The sequence below is a fragment of the Chelmon rostratus genome, chromosome 14 (genome assembly GCF_017976325.1).
Source record: "Chelmon rostratus isolate fCheRos1 chromosome 14, fCheRos1.pri, whole genome shotgun sequence".
NCBI classification, from domain to species: Eukaryota; Metazoa; Chordata; class Actinopteri; order Chaetodontiformes; family Chaetodontidae; genus Chelmon; species Chelmon rostratus.
In genome coordinates, this window is record NC_055671.1 from 11,084,677 (window position 1) to 11,106,615 (window position 21,939).

A 21,939-nucleotide genomic window follows, 5' to 3' on the forward strand; every position below is an offset into this window, starting at 1 on the left:
TAAATTCTTTAACATTTTTTCAAATAAATGTTTAAAATTGTCAATTTAAATATTCATCACCCCTTACTTTGCACAGATGAAATGCTAGATAAGATAAAGCATTTAGTAAAATATTTAATATAAATGATTACTGAGTAAAAAAAAAACAACTCTTCAATTTCCAATTTCCAAAAATGTTTTGTGATTATTCAAGGTTTCTTTTGTTTTGTTTTTATATTTGGACTGAATGGTCCTGGTCCTGAATGGACTTAAGGTTACTGAAAAATTAATCAGCAGACCAAAGATTAATTATGCACAAATTCATGGTTATTTAAAGTACTTTAAGGTAATACTGTAATAATATTAAATCCGCATTTATCTTAATTTAGAGCATATAGAGACACAAGAACAGCAAAGTCTATTTTAGGTGAGACATTAAAAAAAAAAAGTGTACAATACAAATTAATGAAATTAACGATTATAATATTCTCTCAATATTTCCAGTGAAGATTGTAAAACAAAATGAAGAACAGGTGAAAAATACAAGAAGTGTTAAAGGAAGAAACAAATGTAAATTTAAGTGGACTAAGTCAAATGTTTATGTCTTGCTTCATTTCTCAGATTAGAAGTAAAAACAGATGAAAAATTGAATGTGGTAATTCCTAATTATGTTGTTGCTCTCCTGCAAAATTAATGAAGTGCTGCTAAAATGTGGATAAAACAAAAAATATATTGAAACTTTGACAAGTTGCATCTGGAAGCGACAGAGGCAACTGCTACGAGGTGATCTGATTCTGTTGAGGGACCCCTGCCTCCTCTCACTGTGGCAAAACATCAGATATCCTTAATTTGTGCACACAGTTAAAGTCTTCTGTGCTTCCAGTGGAGACGGCAAGATGGCAGTTTCTTTTCTCATCCCTTTCCTCCATCGTAGCGTCAACGGTCAGTAAAGTGTTGTGAAGTGGGAGCAAGAGGAGGATGACATAAAAACAAAACCAATATGAGTCCATTGTGCAGGGATCATTTAATGCCAAAGGGTGCTTTCAAGACTCATAAAGGAGAGGATGTGGACTCAACAAAGCAGTTACAAGTTAAAATGATCAACTGTGATAAAGCTCCTATTGACAGCAGGACATAGAGCAACATGTAACAACTCTGTTCTAAATGTTATTCGAGGAAATCAGGGTCTGAGAATTTCATCAAAATTGATCAGGGAGCTCTGATGTAATTTTTTTTACCCCTCTTCAGAATTCGTGCTCTTAAACCGAGGATTTAAATACATTTTATCATGGCCACAATCCTCTAAAAGCCTGATTGTCAGATTAACTATCCCTCCCTCCACTGATTTTACGTGCTTTTACATTTCTGGACAGGATTCAAAATCTTTCTCTAAATGTTACCTCTAAGAAAACCTTGTTAATAAATGACGATAATTAGTGAGGAGCATGCAGTTGTTCTGAATGTATAGTCCACTGCTCAATGTGGAGTGTCCGTGGTCAGGAGGTCTCCATCATTTAAACAGCCTGCAGAGGGCGCCGGTAAAAATAGAAGAGGATGAATGTTTGATCGTTAAAATATTTGTATAATGAGGTCAGTAAGTGTGTCTTGCTATCTTAACAGAAGATGGGGAAAGAAAGAAATGTTTTATAGGCTTTTCTGTTTGCAGTGGACAGAAACATATAAACTAATTAAAAGTGAGGGGAAATTCAACAACTAATATAATTCCCTAGTGAAAAATATCATATGGTAGTAAGTATTTAAGTATTTCATATTGTAGTTGTAGTGGTTCACAATTTCCTCTACATTCTGTTGACAGGAAAATCCATGAGGTGAAATTACAAATTGAAGTTACACTATCTCACGAGACTGTTTGGACATTGATGGAAGGGATCCAGCTGTTGTTCTCCTCTCCTCCTAACATTACTGCTACATCAGCGATGTTTCATCTTTGCTCATGCTTAAAGAAACTTTAACATGATATTTGTGTGTAATTTATTACAAGTCTTTGTCATTCTGTGTTTGACCTGTAGCATCACCCCACTTCTCTGGACTTCTCGTGGTTTATGGGCATACAGGGCTTCTCCATCATGACCCTTTTATCATGCTGCTTATCTACTCATATACAGTTTACTCCTGACTGTAAAAACGTACCCCATCACCCCTGGCACCAAATGGCATTTTCTCATTTTGTCTTGAGCCACAGTTTCCCGCTCGGTGTGTGTATGTTTTGCAAAAATCTTTTTATCAAACAGCTGGAACAATGGGCAGTTACTCACGTTACCTGTTTTTAAGCCGGCTCCGTCACCGGGCCAATTTTTACTTCACCTGGATTTGTGGCTGCTCTATTTCATCCCAGCTACCAAACAAACACTGTTTCCAGTCTTGTCACCGGAGATGCATTATTGACATGTGAGGCTACAGTTTCACCAATGACTGTGTGCCTGTAACTTTTATAAACATTTGCTAATAATCATTTGATGCTTGAAATGATGGATTGATTCTCGTCTAAGACTTTAAGGTTTGGAAGTTTCAAGTTTACTGAATTGTGTGCCAGGAAGCATATTGCAGAGTCGAGATAGACCTTACTTTTTTACTTTTTTATCATCCAATCACATTCACTTTTTTTCTGGTTCAGATGGCAGATTTAGATGAATCCTTTTTTAAGCAGGACTTCTCTGTCTTGAAGCTCAGCTGGACTCTTCATTGTATTGTATTGAACTGCATTAAATTTGTTAATAATATCCTGTCCCTATGTAAATGATGGTGGACATAACATTAAAAACACATTTCAATTGTACAAAGTTAATTTCAGTTGTACCTAAACTAAACTGGTAAAATAGTGTAGTAATTATGTTCATTGCATCTGCTGAAGTGGTGCTGGCTGCTCTCACTGGCCTATTTAGATGAATGGCATCATTTATACCTCCCAGAGCCAATCAGCTGGCTGGATGCACCAGTTCAAAACATTTACAGAAATCAGAGCAGTTGCACACTGTCTTCAGAGGCAGATTATTATTTAACAAACTATGTCTGCAGATCTGTCTGAAATCTGTAAAGTTTATTGGATGAATTACATTGGAAAAACAAATATATTAAGAAACTTAATTGATTAAAGCCAATATGCCTTTCTAACTAACGATAAGTGATTCCAAAATCATCATTATTTATGATGCATTATTTCAAATTCAGTAACAGGGCTTATTTGATTGAGATCTCTAATATGTTGACATCTACATTTTTCAGTTTATTTTTTCCCACCAGACACATGCATAATCATCAGTGTACTAGAGGTTGACCACTTAATGGGTTTGGTTGATTAATCAGCACAGATAAGACGTTTTACAAGCTATTGTTATCAGTAGAACTTGGCTCCAATAGTGGCCAGTAGTATATCACCGTTTTGCAGGTATTTGGCTGTAGTATGGCATTATTGTTGCTCTGCTTAAAGCATGCTGTCTCTGTCTTGCTGGTACAATGCCTGGTTACTCTTACTGTTAACTATAAACTTGTTGTTGTTACAGTGATGGCACAGTATCCGCTGATTAATTGGCGATCTGCTTTTTCCTGCTCCAAACTATTGTTGTTATATCAGCTATCGACTCATCCACTATCATTTGACCTGATGTACCATAACAGAATCTAAAACAATAACTGCAATGGTTTGCTTACAGTTACTGCTATTAGTATTGACATTACTGTGTGTCCATACATAAAGCTGAAAGTAAAATGTGTTAATATTCATCTAAGTGATCCTCCTGCCTGTATTTAGGCGTTTATGAGTCTCTTTAGATTGTGTAAAATGTTGTGAAGTGCTGTGAGTGCCAGGGGATCGTTGTTTGACATGATGACTGAGCTGATGATTCATTTTTGCGAGGCCTGACTCTTGTTTGGAGCTTCTTATGTAACACTCTGTTGAATAATACTTTTTAAATAGAGACACTCTTGCTTTTCACAAGGCCCCCGGTGGGAAATGATGTCTGAGTGTGGGGTATCTTGGGATGTCAATCTGCAAACAGGAGAAAGAATGCTGGCACTGAGGGATGCAAAGTACATAGTCAACAAAATACAGTGTATTGGATACAGTTTTTTTTTGCAAAGATTTGGCCCTTTCAACTTTTAAGGTGAATGGCAGTGAATAAATATGCCATGGGAACAGAGGAAAGCTCCACTGGGTTGTAATGCTTGAATTTTATTTTGGTAATTATTTTAATGTGTTTATGCACTGCAGTCTGGGTTGAGATCCATTCAGATGACCTGGGGAGTCTTGAGAAGTTATATTCCTCTCCACCAGGCTGTAATGCAGAGTTTTTAATGTAATGTGTTCTACTGCTGCTCAACAAACAAGACTTGTTAGACAGTTCTTGAATGTCTTCTCTTTATATTGTGCTAACATACAGTGAAAACAAAGTAAACCTCATGTCCAGGCTGGCTCAGTCACCGGAGGATGAACCCAGTACAGTTAAACCTGTGCAATGTACTGGGAATGCTATGTTATTGTTCGACACATTTCTGTTGTCTAAGTCAATGACTCAGAGCAAGCTGATGTAAAAATTGTTATTTTGTAGGTGTTTTTGTGCCTTTATTTGAGAGTAGGCAATAAGCAGGTAATCAGGGGAGCGAAATGGGGACTGACATGCAGCAAAGATAGAGAGATGGATGTACTTAATTGAAATAATTCATAGCAGCAGGTTATTCAGGTATTGCACTGGAACAGTAATATACAGTAAATATACATCAACACCAGCAGAGAGAAATGGATACAACAATTAACACAACAAACAGCAAAATTAGTTCAAGTAGCCCAATACAGAATATAAGAAAAAAAAGACCTTAGCATATACTATAAATAAGATCTCTATAGAATGTCTGTGGAATACAAAACCTTAGCACACCTGTTAGATTAGTAACCCTAACTAATCGTAACTCTTATTAAATTAGACCCCTGGTTAGCCAGATGTTGTGACTCACGGTTGGCCACCCGGCTGCTCTGTTTGTCACAAATGGAGAGTTTGGTGTCTTGTAATACGTAACAGTGGGATGCAATTCATTGCTTTACAGATAGATTATTTTCTGTGATGTTGAGGACATTTGCCATCATGTGACACACGTAAGATGACATGAGAAAAAGATCCTTGTGATATCATCAGGTAACCCTAACCCTAACCCTCTGCATGAGAGTCGAGGCTTTACGCCGGACTCCCAAAACACCAAGCGGTGGATTGAGTTGAGTGTTGCGACGGTAATGGAGCTCATGTTGGTTTGTGTTTGTTTGGTTGTAGAAATGAGGGAGAGCTCACTGTGGGCCATCTTTCAGAAAGTGATGTTGTCTGCGTGTTCACTATCCATGTAGTTTGCATTTATTACAAGTATTTAGGATTTTTTCTGTTTTACTTCTTTTATTACTGATAGAGAGGTTGGAATTGTTTAAATCTCTGGTTGAAAATGTAATAGAACAAAATGCATTTATAATGATTTGATTTTATTGTGGAGTTTATGCCTTTAATAGTATTTTTTTTTCTAGTAAAGTTCTAAATAAAGTTCTATTTATTTTGAGTTATTTTATTATTACTATTACTATTATTACTAATATAATTGTTAGCCATAGTAGAAGTATCATTATTAGTCCTTCTTTTTTACTATTATAACTCCCTCAAGCTAAAACAGTATATCACCCTTGTACATAAATGGCAATGGAGACCCACTAAACAACATTAACCAAATATTTAAATTAAATTTAAAGGATATGCCCAGTGTCTCATTTGACTAATTCATTGATGGTGTATCTCCACCTGCTTCTGCCTCAGTGCCAGTGTCTGAATTTGTGTGACGGCGGAGCTGAATGGTGATGTGTGACACACTCCTGATGAAAAATAACAGCGGCCCTCAGATCTGCACAACGGCTGATGAAGAATCACTGACTTTTATTGGTGCCGAATAAAAGGATGTGATGAAAGAGTCAAAGGCTGAGAGAGAGAAGGAGGGATTCAGAGGGAGGGGCGGAGGAGTGCAAAACAAGGCCCCATCCATCACACGAGTTGAGAAGACACATTCCAGTGCCCTTAGCAAGAGGATACATTCACTCAAAGTCACAATAGAGGGGGAATCTGGGAGAAGCTGGGAGGGGCACCCATCAATACACAACCTCACCCTTGGGCTCTCTGTGCGCACAAACTCAATGCCCCTTCCAGTCCAATTCAATTCCCTCTATAAGCATGACAAATGTACATTTTGCTCCTGATGAATGCTTTCATACTCAAAACAACAACAGACGCAAAGAACAAAATCCCGGCATGGCTGCTAATAGTTAAAATTCTTAATTCCCCTTCTCCTCCTCCCTCTCTCTCTCTCCCTCTCTGTCTCTCTCTGTTCCCCCTCTCTCATTAATCGGAGTTGGAGAAATTTGAGCTGGGGTTGTAGGATATCTCTGTCTGGCAGAGTTAGTGGGGATTTTAGGGTGGAGGGAGCAGGTGATGGCTTTCTGGAGTGCACTCATTTACACTCCTCCCTTTCTCTCGCTGAGCAGCGTGAAGAGGTGGGAGAGATGAGGGGCCGCCTCCTCTCACTCCTGTGAGCTGCACCTGCCAGGGGTGAGAGGATCAATTGTGAACTCTGACCTTGTACCTTCCACAATGCCCAATTATTAACCATACCATGTAATATATACATCATACATTAAGGATGAACAAAAAAAATTACATTTCTGGTGTTCAAGCATAGTTGTGCAGCTGCAGAAACAAACACAAGTGGAGATCAAGTAGAATGTAAAAAAGGAAAGATATTCGACTGACTACAACACCTCTGTTCGCTTCATTAGTCAAGATAAATATTGGTTTCCATGTTGCTAACCTGTCGTGGGTATTTGGCATCATAAAATGTTAACTTCTGTAGTTTTTACTCGACTGCTTCACTCCTTGTGAGTGTTTTCGGTGGATCCAAAATACATTCAGGATCGACCAAAAGTTACATTTTCTTTGCACAATTAGACAGTAATGATGTAAAACAAGGACTCTAATGAGTTTCTTTTCCCATTTACAAGATAAACATGAATCTTGGTATTGTCTGTACCCTAAAGAAGAAGTCACTGACAGCTGCTGGTTACCTTAGCTTAGCACAAATATAGACAGAAACAGGTTGCATGGCTGTGCCAAGTAAGTGGGAGGTAGTCCTGCATAACCCCCCATAAAACCACAATGTAATGCTTTTACACCTCAGTTTTTGTACTGATTAAACAAACAAGACATAACCTGAGCCTCAGGTTAGCCCCTGTTTCTAGTCTTTATGCTAATCCGGCTGCGTCATATTTACCATGCAGGAGAGTAGTATTTATATTTTTTGCAAGTCTTGGTATGAAGCAGAATAAGCATAGTCCCAAAAACTCAAACTATTCCTTTAAAGCTGGAAGAACATGCACAGTTTCTGGCCTTGCATAAACACTTTGCATTGACAACAGATTCTCAACAATCTACATTGCTCTTGAACAAGATAAACACATGTCTACACACATCCCATCATAACTTGTGAAATGCTTTTTACTTGACTCTTTCAGTCCATATCAGTGCTCAAGTGTTTTTCTCATCTTGTGCTCATTATAAAAAAGTTTCCCAAAAAGGAGGCCTCTTTATTTTTGGGGTGTCATAGCACACAAATGGGCATTATTCAGAGTGCTGAGATCCATTTGGGGTTTTGTCAGGACTTAGTGTGAAAGTTGGTGTCAGTGGACCCCTGGCCTAGACCATCTGAAAGCCAGTGTGTTAGTTTCTATGGTAATGGAGAAATAGTAACTACCTCCCAGCAGCGTCCCGCCGCGTGTCGCCTCCTGAATAGAGCGCATCTGCAGAAAACTGAGGGACCCTGTGAGATGGGCAGTGACCCGTCATCACACCGACTCTCACATATATGGTCATATATAGACATTGAATTAGCCTAAATCGCTTTTTCACACTGCTTACGTCATAACTCTTGAGAGAAAGTTGAGACCGAGCCATATATTCCCTGTTTAGTCAAAAGCAGTGTGTGAGACGGAGTAAAAAGCTGTCGTAGAGGTCATTAGGATGACAGGGGGAGAAGTAAAATGCAACAACAACAAAGTGGGGGAGAAGAATCAAACAAAAGCTGAATCCAATCGCATTGCCTGCAATAGAAATTTTAGAAAGAGGATACTGGGTTATGAAAATCATACAGGGGGTCTGCTATTACTTGTGCAAAAGTTTTTCATTCATTGCCATGAAAGTGTTGCTTTCACCCAGGCAACAACATCCTTTAAAGAGCGGGTACAGTTTAATATTTGTAGCCTACTGCAACATTTAAAACAAAGGCTTTACAACTTCACAAATTATTATTTTAGATTGTTTTTTCTCACCAAAATGTGTCCTCAGATTTCTCTCCATCATGTGGCTGAATGGCAACCTCAGTTTAGCTTTAAAATGTCAAAATGTGAAGACGTTTGTGTTGACACTCCAACAGTTGGATTTCTAAGAAAATGAAAACAATCCCAACACAATAGTGACTCCTGAAAGGAGGCTAATGTGAGATGAATGCAGAGGAAATGGGCCAAACCGCAGGAGGTCATTAATGAGAAAACCATAAACTTTAAGGAACCTCAGTGGTTTTAGAGTCCCCTTCCTCTGGGACTTTTTCCTGAAGCCCATCCTGTTGTTTAGAGAAACACACTGAGAGGGAGATAATAATGAACTGCTGAGCTGAAAATGAGTAAGTAATGGTTACATGAGTCCTTTTTGGAGTGTTTACCCCCCCTCCCTCCAGCTCTAACTCTCTGACCTCCCTTCTCTCTAACCCTTACCCCCCTTGGTGGTTTCCCATGGGCCTCCAATTGATTCAATTAAGTGAACACACAAATACCATATGCTTAAAGATGTTTTTTCTCAACCAAGCACAAAACAACTTGGCAGCTGCATCGAGGAAACATATTTGACACAGATACTTTTGCAAAAGTTCAAGATAAAACTCAAAATCATAGAGGAAATTCAGCTATTTTCCTTTGACTCCTCTGTCCCCTCATCCTTTCGTTTTCAGATTAGCCTACTGGAAACATCAGAGCGTCGAAAGTGAAAACTCAGAGAGAAAAAGTGACAATGAACGAAGGGGAATGTGAATGATGGGAGGGAAAGAGGGGAGGATCAGAAAAGCAAAGCGGTGAAAAGGAGGGAGGAGTAGCGAGTCACCATCAGAAGTTGTTCTGCGCCGTAATTCTGCTTTGTTTTCCCTACAATAAAGTCTCCTACTTGTTGGCCTTACAGCATAACATTCGGCGGAGAGAAATGAGGCAAACAGAACATTGCAAAAGACGCTTTGCATTCTTTCGCTTTTGTACTTGTGGGACTGTTCGTGAAAGAGCAACAGACACAAAATGGGGAACAAAGGGGGGGCAGTGTGGCTGAAGGCACTGTCACTGACATCCCCAGCACTTTGAACAACTTGTCAGCGCAGACACTGAAGCAACTGCATTCTGTCACATTTGTGTACAAACCCCTTGAAAGGGCTGGCTGACCTGCCCATATCCCTTTATTGGGGTTCAAATGGCAAGAGGCATTCATTGTGTCTGGGAGAGTTCATTAAATTCATTGGTTTGACCTGTTATTTCTAGGCCAAAAGTCTGCTGATTTGGAAAAATGTGAGTCAGCCATACTTAATAGCCTACTGACCTCCGCAGGGTAAGAAACCCTTTTGAAGAGCATTTCAAGGCTTTTATATGAATAAGGTCAAAGGGGAAGTTTAAGACATATCTATAGCAGAACCAATGGATTTACATCAAAAGGGAATTTGAAATCATCCAAAGATATTTAGACCTCTAATGGCTCTGTGAAGTTTTTCTAACAAAAATTTTGAGCAAAACCCAACTTCTACTTATTTTTCATTCATGCGGAAAGTGTGCGGATTGATGAAACCTGCATGTCAGAAGACACAGTTGCAGCATTCATTAGTTAACAAATGCTGTGTGTGTGTTAGTATGAGGAACATTGGACTGCAAATAATATTGCTTTGTACCATTTGTCTCACTGTGAAGTTGGAAAAGTTCATGGAAGACATACTTGACCATTTTAGTTCCCATAACATCATCACATTTAGATGTAAATGGGCTCATTAGAAAGGCCAGACTGTCAGGTTTGCATCTATTTCCCATTTATTCTTGTCAAGAATAGGTCAGACCCCCAGCATGCACTCTTCTGCTCATGTATGAATATAAAGTCATTTTAAACTCGTCTCCATTTGCTTTAAACAGAGCAACTTTCAGTGAACTCTTCCATATGTTCTGTGATTATCGAAGATGAATTTCAAATACGAAAAAGAGAAAGCTAATATTACTAGACCTGTGGTTTCTAGAGTCAACCTACAGTCTACAAATCTACAAGTCTATTTTTGCTAAAATACATTTGGACTTTCTCACATGCTCTTGTGAGATTTCATTAACAGAAAGTTAACACAACAGTAGTGGATGTTATGCCAGAGACCCTGCCCAGAGAAGACACAAAATCATGCATGTCAGTCGTGCGGATGAAGCCCAAACACTTTGAAAAGTTCTCTATAAATAATTGTATTATTACTTATACTATGTTGGTGCTCATGTTGCTTATATGAAAATGCTAGAAAGTAAGTAAGAGTTAACCTGTAGGAGTTCCTGAAATGTGGGGATTTGCTGCTTAGTTTCTGCCTACCTGCAGAATCTTTGGGGACAGGTAATACATTGTTTATCACAACATCAATATGTTTTGTTTGCTTCTAGTGGTGACCTCCACTAATGAACCATTCAAACTTGGTTTGGAGGTGCAGTGAGGAGTCTGGGAGTGAGAGCAAAGACCGGAGAATATCATGTGTTAGAGGGCAAAACATTGAACTGCATGAAACATCAGATGTGATGAATGCACTGTAGCTCCAAATGTTTATTGCTTTGCTACATTTGTTTGCAGATTAGCGGCAGCGTGTATAGTGAACAAAAAAGAAACTGCAACCTTCAACCAGCGGCAAACAAGCTTGGCACTATTTTGAAACCCAAAACCAATCTTCCCTCTGCGAGTATTCATTTTTAACACACTGAATGGATCTCCATGGACAGTGCAGCTCTCTGTTTTTCCCTGATGATTAGTTATTCATTAACCATGTTCAGTCGCAGTGTTCAGACTTGCTGAGACTGTCAGTGTTGCCGGCTGTGTAGAGGCAGCCATAGCTGTGAGGACGCACCTAGCAACAGCACTTGACCTGAACTCAACCACATCAGAGAGGCTCTACACGGCAGACTGAGGCATAAATTCACCAACCGGATTTACCATCAGGGGAGAAATCATGAGAAAGACAAAAGTAAAATGCGAATCATAAAGGGAAAAACACCAGAATGAACCAAACTTTTAAGCATCAGTCACATCAGTGCTCTCATTGTTCTTGTTGGTCATTTCTCCTAGTCAGGAATAATGGTATGATGTGCAGATGTTAAGGCTTATGTATTCATGCAGTCTGTGTGTTTTATACAGTATGCGCTTTTCAACTGAGGCTCCAGTTTTTCCATTTATATGAATATGAAAAAGTGACTCATTGTGATATAAGTACAATAATTAGTAGTGAATTATGATGAGAGTATGTCTTTCAGTTTTGTCAAAGACAAATTTTCCAACACTGCTGACTGCAGAAGGGACATTTCCTAATCACACCTACAGTATGCTCCACTGTGGGACTTTGACGTATTCTCTCTGATGGACCTCCATGATGGAGGTTGCTAGGAGATTTTCAGGATCCACCTCAGTGAGCTGCAGCTCAGACTTGTGTCAGCATGACGGACGATCTGTCATTTGTCACATTCAGACGCGCAGAGATGTTTCAGTGTGCGGCGTGGCCTCCGGCTCTTCAGTGCGTGTCTTTGAGGTAACGTGTGTATCAAATGTAACTTGACATTATGATCAGAATTAATCTTACAAATTATTATTAAAGCCCATATGTGAATATACAAACAAGAAAATTGAGGCAACAAAGAGCAACTCACTGGCTTAGTGTTTGTAGTTGATTCTTGGGCCTGTAACTTGTAATATTTTAAGATATTAATGTAATAACAAACTGGTAAAGATAATAGATAATAATTAGAGGGTTTATTATTGGGTGGCTCTGCTTCATATTAGTAATGGGGTTCCCTTTGCAGCATAGACAAAAACAAACAAAAATTATTTAGTCATTATATGATCTGGCTGCAACATATTTGCTTTGAAATTATCTGACACTTGTGGAGGACCCAGAGGAGACTCAGTACCTTAGCTGTGTTACCTGGATTTAAAAAGAAGAAGAAGACAAATATTCTTCATATTACGATGAAGCATCAGTCATGTGTTTGTCCACTGCAAAACACACGTTTTTTTTCTTTTTCTTTTTTTTTTGTTTTTGCTGGTCTCAGCTTCACCATCACACTTCCAGGACTGGACTGAATAAACACACTCAGTCAAAAAGAAAAATCTCAAAAGCATCTAAAAATAGCATCTAAAAACAGTCTTTTGCTCTTGTGACCTCCTCTTCAGAGGGATCTGAAGCTACTGGTGTTTATGTTGTAAACAAAGCACTTTTTTTTTTGTCACTATTCCTTCAATTCCTGAAAAATATATATATATAAAAACAAAACATTAAACTCGGTCACAACAAATCTTGTTTGGGTGTCAAAGAAAGATAATAGAGTGGCTCCAAAATCTGCCCCTGCCTTTACATCTCAGTGATGTGCCAGAGACAGAAACCTCATCGTGGGTTTTGTAGTTTTGAAATGGAGTCACTCCTTTTAGCCTCTCAACAAAACTCCCTTGTTTCTGCACAAGCAAGACACTGACAAGTGCAAAATAAAATGGTTTCTGTTCTTGAACCCTTTTGAATACAGTTCTGAAGTTATCTAAGCAGTAGTGAACTAAATTTAGTAACAGTAAAAATTTTAGGCTTTTTCTTTACTGTGTGAATTTGACTGTTCTGTATTGTATGCACTCCAGTTGCAAAATCAGTCACTGCTGTGGCAGTAAAACAGGGATTGTATAAACGTTCACACAGCTTGAATCGTGAGGCTTTATGCTTTCAAAGGACGTATAGTTCATCAAGGTAAAGTGAGGATTCAACCAGATGTCAACCAACATTCAGTACATGCACAAATCCACCTCCGGTCTCATATTTGGGCCGCATGTAAGAATAAAGAGAACACTGACGGACAACATTCACTTTTAAGCCAATGAAAAAACACATTGCATGAAGTAATATTTAGTATAATTTTTGTGTGTTGAAAAATGTCAGTTTAATTCTGATTTCCTGGATGCCACTTATTTGTGGTAACTTTAGGCGAAGTAAAAATGCTGTGTGACCGGTTTAATTGCGAGGCCACGCTGAGTTAAGCAGCACTTTCACATAATTATCATCTTGAAATGGTCACTTAAATATCTCCTCATCCCAAAAATAGTCACTGAGACGCCTCCACTTTCCAGATATTAGTCCCCGATCAGCATGATAAAACATAGAAGTTCTTTAATTCTTTATGTTTCCTGCTGCAACAAAAACGCATTTAGATTCCTCTGGTTCACTCCAGTCAAAGTTCACCTGTAGAGCCTTATATCTGTATCTGTATCATTATGGTACCTCAACCGACTGCATCTCTTTGTCAGCCTTCCTCTCTTTTAAGGATTCATTAGTCCCTATAGACTCCAGCAGCCTAAACATATTGCACCATTCAGCCGGTACTTATGTGTCATCTGTTATCTATTGGACTGGTGTTTCTGGTGAGCATATGAATGATAATCAGGCCTTTGTGTGTCCATAGAGGTGCAGCAGGATCTGCAGTCTGTGATGTTGCCTCAGGGGGAGATTAGGAGGGGCAGCCGGCCCTCTGTGTCACGTCGACAGTCACAGCGCCCATCCACGGCTGGGCCAAACCCCACTGGGACCTTAAATCCTGTTACACTGTCAGCTAAAACCATCATTTGTATTAGAGATGTGTGGGTGTTTAAGTGTGTGTACGTATTAAGTGAGGGGGGATAGTGTCTTAAACTATGAATTATTCATACCAAAAAGAAAAGGAGATATTGACTACATCTCCATAAACAGACTGCTCTCTTTATGTCATCAGGCACGAGATCTTTGGGTATAATTGTGTAAAAGCCCCTGAATATGTGCTTCTCCAACGGCACAGCAGGCACTGGTCAGCGTTATCATCAGGGATGAACTTGAGTGATGGCAATTGTTCCAACTTAATATCTTATAAATAATTTACTATTTCGGGGGCATTGCTTTCCCCGTATCAAACATGAACGTTAAGAAGCTTTACCAACCCACAGCTGTATGCTAGTTACCGAACACATGGAGCCAAATTAGTCTGGCTCGTTGGGTTTTGAGGGAAAACACAGATGTGGATGTGATGATACATGAACCTTATCACAAGTGGCTATAAATGTATATTTTTTCCAGCTTGGGACTAGTGCAAAAAAAATGTAATAGAGTTGTTGTAATGTGAGTGGGTTATTTCCCTCCATTATTTATCTCAGTAACAAGTGATTATGGAGAATGAGATTCTTTGCACTTCTGGCCCGCGCCTCCAGAGGGAGGTCAAAACTATTTGTCAGTCTCCAGTTGGGATTGCAAATTAGGATGAGCCTCCCTGCGTGACGACCCATGAAACCTCTATTCCTATCCACAGGGTGACTGCTGTACATAATTTGAAAATTAGGGCCTTTGATAACATCTTTATGTTAAGCAATACATCAAGCTGCCACCGGCATCCAGGCTACCTGCGGCTGTAAAAAGCTGGATTTGAGGCACAATCCTTGTTAAATCTGCAGTGTTTTAGGGCCGTGGCTGAAAAAAAAAAGAAAAAGAAAGAAATTTGCCTACTTTATTTTGAGCTTAAGCACACGATCTGGCAAACTCTTCACGAGAATAATAGCGCTTTTAACCGATGATGAAAACACGTCATTAACGTATTACCTAATTAAGAATCGGAATAAAAGCGATAGATTTATATTTACAGGTTTCAGAGAGTGCAACAAGATTGACAGGCTAGTTAATGGCTAATTCCTGGCAGGAAATGAAAGGGGACAAAAATGAAAATGGCTCTCGCAGATATAGCAGTCATTCGGGCAGATATTTTGTCTCGTTAAGGGGTTTAACTGCTCCTAATTTGTACCTACTTTAATGGTGCGGCCTAATTACAGGTCCAGCCTTTATGGAAGATTAGTGGTGTGAAGCTGAGCACATTAGGCCTCTTTTATGAGGAGAAAACAGATAGCATCACACCGTCATGTGGGTATGCTCCGAGCTGAGGAGTTCATTTACGGGACATAATGCCTAGATGAAGCAGATGACATGTAAACAGCAAACCAAAGCAGACGACAAGGCACCAGGTTTTCTTACCTGACAGTAATTAAATAGGTTTGCGCTTAATAATAGACAGGAATGACGAATAAGAAGCAAAAAACAGATTAAACTCTATATGCAATAACTGCGTATCTAGCTTAGCATCATCACAGCCCAACCAAACATAAAGGTCACGAGGCGAGCGAGAAATGTGATGTCATATTTATCCTCAATTTTAAGCCATCGCCAGGCTGTTTCATTTTATTTGTTGGGAAAGGAGAAAAAGAAAACTCACATTCCACTGTTTACTCACACATTACGGGTCCCGTCCCTTTGAAGGTCTTGTTCAGAGAGCCTTAAAGTGAAAGAAAATGTTTTCCTATTACTTAATTCAATCAGAGCGCGAGGCGGGGGCTTCACGCGCCGCGCACTGGGCTCCTCTATGACAGAGTCGCCTTTGTTGCGTCTATCCGCCGCTGTCACACACTTTAATTCGACTCTCTTTCTCTCTCATTGAAAACCCTCCACAATGACATTCAATAAGGGCCGCAGAGTGAAAACCTGGTTATTTTTACATATTCTTTCCCCCCGACTCGGCAGGGGCCCGAGCAAAGGAATTAATCACTGCTCTTTAACAGCACTGCCTTCAGGCAATGACTTGTCCCTTTTTTTGTGCCCAGAAATGACACATTAACCTTAAAATGGATATGCATAAACTTTACATTCAGCTGTTGCATTTCTGTTTGCGCTCAACGCGGCCAGCGAAGTAGCCACACAAGTGCAGAAGACTTGTCACCCTGCACATGGACGCACAAATAATTAACCACACACACAGAAGGACGTTTATATAAGAGTGGTTGGCGTTTATTCTGAAAAATAACGAGGCAAAAATTCAGTGCATGCACACATGCAGCTGATAATACACCTCAGCTGCAGACATAATGAGCCTTTCATTTTAAAATAAACCAGGAGGAATGATTCTGTAATCTACCTGCTGGTATTAATAATATATGTGCGTAGATGCTGCTGAAAGTTTTTGGGCTTGGTTATACAGACACAATTAAGACTGTAACTCATGCTCGGACACACCTGATAGGCTGCTTAGTGTCTAAGATATAAACTGGGTGCACATACTGGCTTTCCGAAACGTTTCTCGCAAATTTAAGCTGTGCTCTATGATAAAATGAGAGTGATGATAAAAGGGAGAATGGGCAGTGCCGCCTCTTGCGGCGTGGGTGGGGCTGACAAGAATAGACTACATTATGCAGTTCATTTAGTTAACAAGTGAAATAATGGGGAAGCGTGCAGTGGGAATGCCGAGAGAAAGGCACAAAACCCTATTGAGAGCTCTTGGCCGCTTACAGCGTAACCGTCACATGGCCGAACCGAGTCCACGGCGGCTATTTAAGGAGCGTCGGCGCTCCTTCAGCACCACTTCGCTGTCCACCATCCGGAGGAGAGCAGGCTGCCCACGACGACGCGCCAGCTTCAACTTCAAACCCGCTGAGCAACGACTTTGCAGACATGCCGAGGTCTTTTCTCGTGGATTCCTTGATTTTAAGAGAGGCCAACGACAAGGGGAGCGAGAACAACCCGCCTTTATTCCCGTATGCCGTGCACACGCCGCACCACCCGCACGGGATGCCGGGCTCCTGCCACTCCAGGAAAGCCGGGCTGCTGTGCTTCTGTCCGCTGTGCATGACCGCGTCCCAGCTGCACCCGTCGCCGCCGACGCTGCCGCTGCTCAAGGCGTCTTTCCCTCCTTTCAGCTCACAGTACTGCCACTCGGCCCTGTCGAGGCAACACTCCTCATCCAACAGCGTCAACCTCAACCACGCACCGGGGATATACCAAGCCGCGTACTCGGTCCCAGACCCTCGACAGTTCCACTGCATCTCCATCGGTGAGTAGAGGCTGATTTTTCACGATCGATCATGTTGACAAAACCACGCTTCGGCTGTTTTCATTATCTAAACTGTGGCTGACAATCTCTCTTTATTTTGTTTTTGCAGAAAACAGCAACGGCAAACTCCAGAGCAGCAAGCGCATGCGCACAGCCTTCACCAGCACGCAACTTTTGGAGCTGGAGCGCGAATTCACCTCCAACATGTACCTCTCCAGACTGAGGCGCATCGAGATCGCCACATACCTGAACTTGTCTGAGAAGCAGGTGAAAATCTGGTTCCAGAACCGCAGAGTCAAGCACAAAAAGGAGGGCAAGAGCAGCGGCCAAAGGACTGGATCACATAACTGCAAATGCTCGTCCCTGTCAGCCGCGAGGTGCTCGGAGGAAGAGGAGGATGACATTCCCATATCTCCCTCCTCGTCCGAGAAGGAGGACGTGGACCTGTCCGTCTCCCCCTGAACTCTCCCCTCTGAAAGATTTTGGTCCTCATGATTTTGAATACAGCCAAAAACAACAAAAAGAAAGACTGACCCACTTTTGTTCAGTCGTCTGTACATAGAAAGAGAATATTTAATCAGGGAATTGCCCTGAATTATTGTATAGCTGTATACATGTTGTACGTTTTGTATGTAGTTTTTTTCTGAAAACGGTCCATTTGTTGTTGCCAATCCAATGAGTATGGACGGCATATTTGTAAAGACAAACCCAAATGAAAAAACAAAAAACAAAAAACAACAATAGCAACATTGTTTATTAGTATTTTGGGGGAGACAGTATTTTCTATACATGGTGACTACTGGTTAGAGTCATTCTATGTGGATGGAACTGTGACTTAAAATAAGGAAAGCTGGAGAGACATTCCCTCAATGTCACATCGCTGAAATCACTCTGAAATTATATCTTCAGTGTAATAAAATATTTATTTATTTAAAAATGTTGATACTTAAATAAAAAATATTTCTGAGCGGAAGACTACGTTGTCATGTGAGTTTAAATATTTTGGTTTTTACGCACCACTGAGTGCGCACAGTGGCGCGCCTAAACTCGGGTTAATATTAGGAGTCTGGACATTAGATTATGGGAAAAAGACAATCACATAATACCAAATACTGTGCGATAGCCTTTGGTGTAATGGTAACATGAATTACACGTCCACACGTTTATACCCTCACTGGCTGCGCTCTATGTGGCAGCATGAGCAGTGCGTTATTTCACACGAAAGACTGAGGTTCTTTGCAGTTTCCAACATAGATTTGAATTATCTCTTGCATGACGGTAAAGCTGCTCAGGCCTGTTTGGTGTTCAAAAGCAAAAGTGATCAACAAGGTTCATATTTTTTCTCAAAAAGAAATTGGAAATGACAAAAGTGTTTTGTGTTTACAGCCTGCGCTGCACACTTGGACACAACATGTGCTTGTGTGTCTATAGAAGGAGCTCATTAGGCCACATGAGCTGAACTCCATCCTGGACGAGTAAATCAAATGCTAAATAATCTTTATCACTCAGAGGTGATAAAGACATTGTTATGGGGCCCCTTTATGTGCCTTCCCTTGGGGACACTCAACCCAGATATCACTGCCTGGCCCTCTGGAGCTCTTTTCAGGTTTCATCCCAGCTGAAATGATCCGTCTCGTGTGACTGAGTTAATAATCACTGTGGGTGTATAGTGGTGTATCAGGAGTGTGCATATTTAAGATATCGATCTAACATGAAAATAAATGAGGAAAAAACTCAGTTTGGTGTCCATGACCCATATTGTTCTTATTGTTAACGCACCAGTGTGGTCACATTTCTTGTCGGTTTTATGAGCTCCAGGTGGGTTTTAGACATAATACAAGCCTCTTCAACTCGGCCAATATTATTCTTGAATAAAGAAACATAATTATTAATTAGCATGTCCTGTGATTTTAATGGTATATCATTAAATCCACAAAATAAAATAATATGCCAAATCAAATAATACGCAGCATCATCAGACATAAATGAAGTATTTTAAGCAAAAGAGTTCCGTTGGTTCTTCTGGTTTAAATTAATCTAAAAACAGTGCATATTATATTTTCACTGAAATTGAAAATATGTCTTCTGATGACTAAAACATCTTCAAAAAAGACCAAAGCAGGCGTTTAGCGTATGGTTCCAATTTTGTTCGCCTATTTTACGCACCGCCACAGCTGCTCTCTGACGGAAGCTTTGCTTCTCAAAATCATATTTCTTATGTTGAATAGGCTTTAAATTATATTTGCTTCCATGTAAACGTATTTCAAAACTTTTTTAAAGGGAGTAAAAACTGTTCTTAAATTGCGCAGAGCACATTATCTTCATCAGTGTGCCTTTCTTGGTCCTGGAGTTTCTCTTGTAAACTTTCATTTAATTGTTCACTTAACCATTTTAACAAAACTCTAATATTTGCATTTGTTAAGATATGGGATTAGACTATTTTGTTAATTGCACCAAAGAGCCCCATTTTGCTCACAACGTCCTCTGCAAAGCGCCCTTTATCCATTCAATAGCCCGAGGGTATGCGCCCTGGGGGAGCTTATACGCTCGGTGCTCCAAATGCTCAATTTATTTATTCTTAATTTTGTGCCGATCAATTCATTGAAGCAAAAAGGACTACGGTGTCTTTTTAAAAAGAATAAAAGGGAATTGTGGACGTAACCTTGACGGAGCTGAGGAGAGGGCTCCCCTGACGCTGGAGAGCCGCTTGAGTCAACAGGCGCCCATCTAGCAGACTCGCCCTTGTCTTTATTCTGGCTAATTTTTTATTTACGGCTTTTCTTTGACATGTCTCTTATCTATCAGATTAAAAGAACAGCTTGTAACAAATCAGTCTGCACGATTTACAACAGCATTAAAAGGGGACAAAGGGAGCAGGCAGTCAGTACCTGAGAGTCTGGTAGACGGCGCGGCGCTGCAGCTGATTCGATGGTTTGAAAATACGCACGAAACAAAATACTTGAATCCTGAAAAAGAGCCTTTGTACGTTTCTTTAGAAATCAAGCAATTCTGCATGACAAAGGACAATTAATAAGCCGTCTTTTCACGACCAGCAGCTGGTTTCCCCGTCAAGGAAAGTTGGAAAAAATTCAGACTGAATGCGCGCAAAAGCCCTTTGCGCGCAGACAGCAACCCAAGGTGACCCATTTGGCACAGTTAAAATAACCAAGCCGAGGTAAAAGCGAGGGAACTGTCAAAAACATTTAAGCTGAAATATCTTGAAATTGCAAATCCCTTTATGTGGAGGGACGCTGCCGATGTGGGTTAGTCGTACAAAGGAGGTGGTTAAGTTGGAGAGGCTTTGGAAACGGACACGTGGCTTCTCAATGAGAGCTCTTTTGGACCCGCGTGGCTTGCTGTGGCACTGCACATTCAACTATTTTAAACTTATCCAGCTTAGTAAATGTGTGTAGTAAAGTAAATATGTTAACCTGCTAACTTTCACGAAAAAGCTCAGAAACGTTTAAACACTTTTGTGCACGTATAAAGTGTTTGTTTACTCGCTTTTGAAGGACAAATGCCTGCTGTTCCAGGCTTCCAGCCTCGCTTGCAAATGCAGAGTACTGAGTTATTGTTGGAAGAGGGGAGACTATTTTCAAGAGGATATTTTTTTAACTGCCATTTAAAGGCTGAATGCGCTTTCATCTCCACATTTCATTACTTTCTGGTGTGTGGTGGCGTTTTTTATTTTGCGTGCAGCTGCTTTTTTGCCAATAAATAACCTAATCTGAAGACACTGATGTAACCAGGCTATAGAAATGTGAGCATGTGTGCGTTAACTGAAAATGACACAGGTTTTACTTATACATGAACACTGTGACAAGGCAGCTAAATATTAAATGTGTTTATAGCTTGTATAACATGTATTTTCTGCTATATTTAGTCATCCAAACGGCTCGACCGGCATCGATGGACTGGAAACACTTTCAGTTGCTCTCGGTGTTTTTTTTTTTTTTTTAAACGACTGCAGCCAAAGTGGCAAAAACGGAAGAGCAACATGGTTGATTATGGAGCTGTTAGAGGTGGCAAAGTGTTCAAGCTCAGCCTGCTGAAGTGGCGGGGAAGGAAACAGCTCGCCATTTCCTTGAACTCCGGCTGTCTTCTGTTGCGACATTTGAAGCCATTCAGCTGTATATAATCTGTTTAACAGCTAATCAGTAATGTAAGATGAAGGACTGGCACGCAGCTTCACTCTTCCTCAGCCCCCCTCCTCTCTAATTGAGTATTCAAGGCGCGCACCGTGCTCTGCTTGCCTTTTTCAGTGTGCTCAGAATGCGCCTTTTTTTACTTCTCGGCCCATACACAAGCAGTGTCAAAGGTCGGCAAATAATGAACTGCGCAGACATGGAAGTGACCTCTGCGAGCGCCATCGCAGCTCCGAAATGAAAGCTTCTGAATGGGATTTTGGGTCAAAATATTATATATGGGTAAAGCTGCAGTGGACTTTTTGTGCCATCGTTTGACCACGGTCACCTTCGATCAGTCCACGTGTGAATGTATATTAAACTCAGCCGAGAGAAGTGGCACTAAGAGGCCTACCTGCTCACTGAGGTAACAACAAAAAGCAGTCGTTTGATGCAGCCAATTTAAAAATGACGATATGGAAACATTGGAATTTCTTGCACCATGCCCGCCTCTGTTTTTCATATGTAAGTATTTCATATTAAAACACACAATGTATGTAGCTTGATGCATGGAGTTATAGTGTGTTTTAGCCAGCAGCGTTTATGTGATCTATGCAGCCGAAT

General features: G+C 40.4%; 1 protein-coding gene across 1 annotated transcript; it reads left to right on the forward strand.

Annotated features, from left to right (window-relative positions):
- Positions 1-16,812: 16,812 nt before the first annotated feature.
- On the forward strand, positions 16,813-17,653 carry gsx1 (GS homeobox 1). The gene is made up of 2 exons (XM_041952979.1): positions 16,813-17,191; positions 17,301-17,653. The coding sequence occupies exons 1-2, from the start codon at positions 16,813-16,815 to the stop codon at positions 17,651-17,653; spliced, it is 732 nt and encodes a 243-aa protein (XP_041808913.1).
- Positions 17,654-21,939: the final 4,286 nt, after the last annotated feature.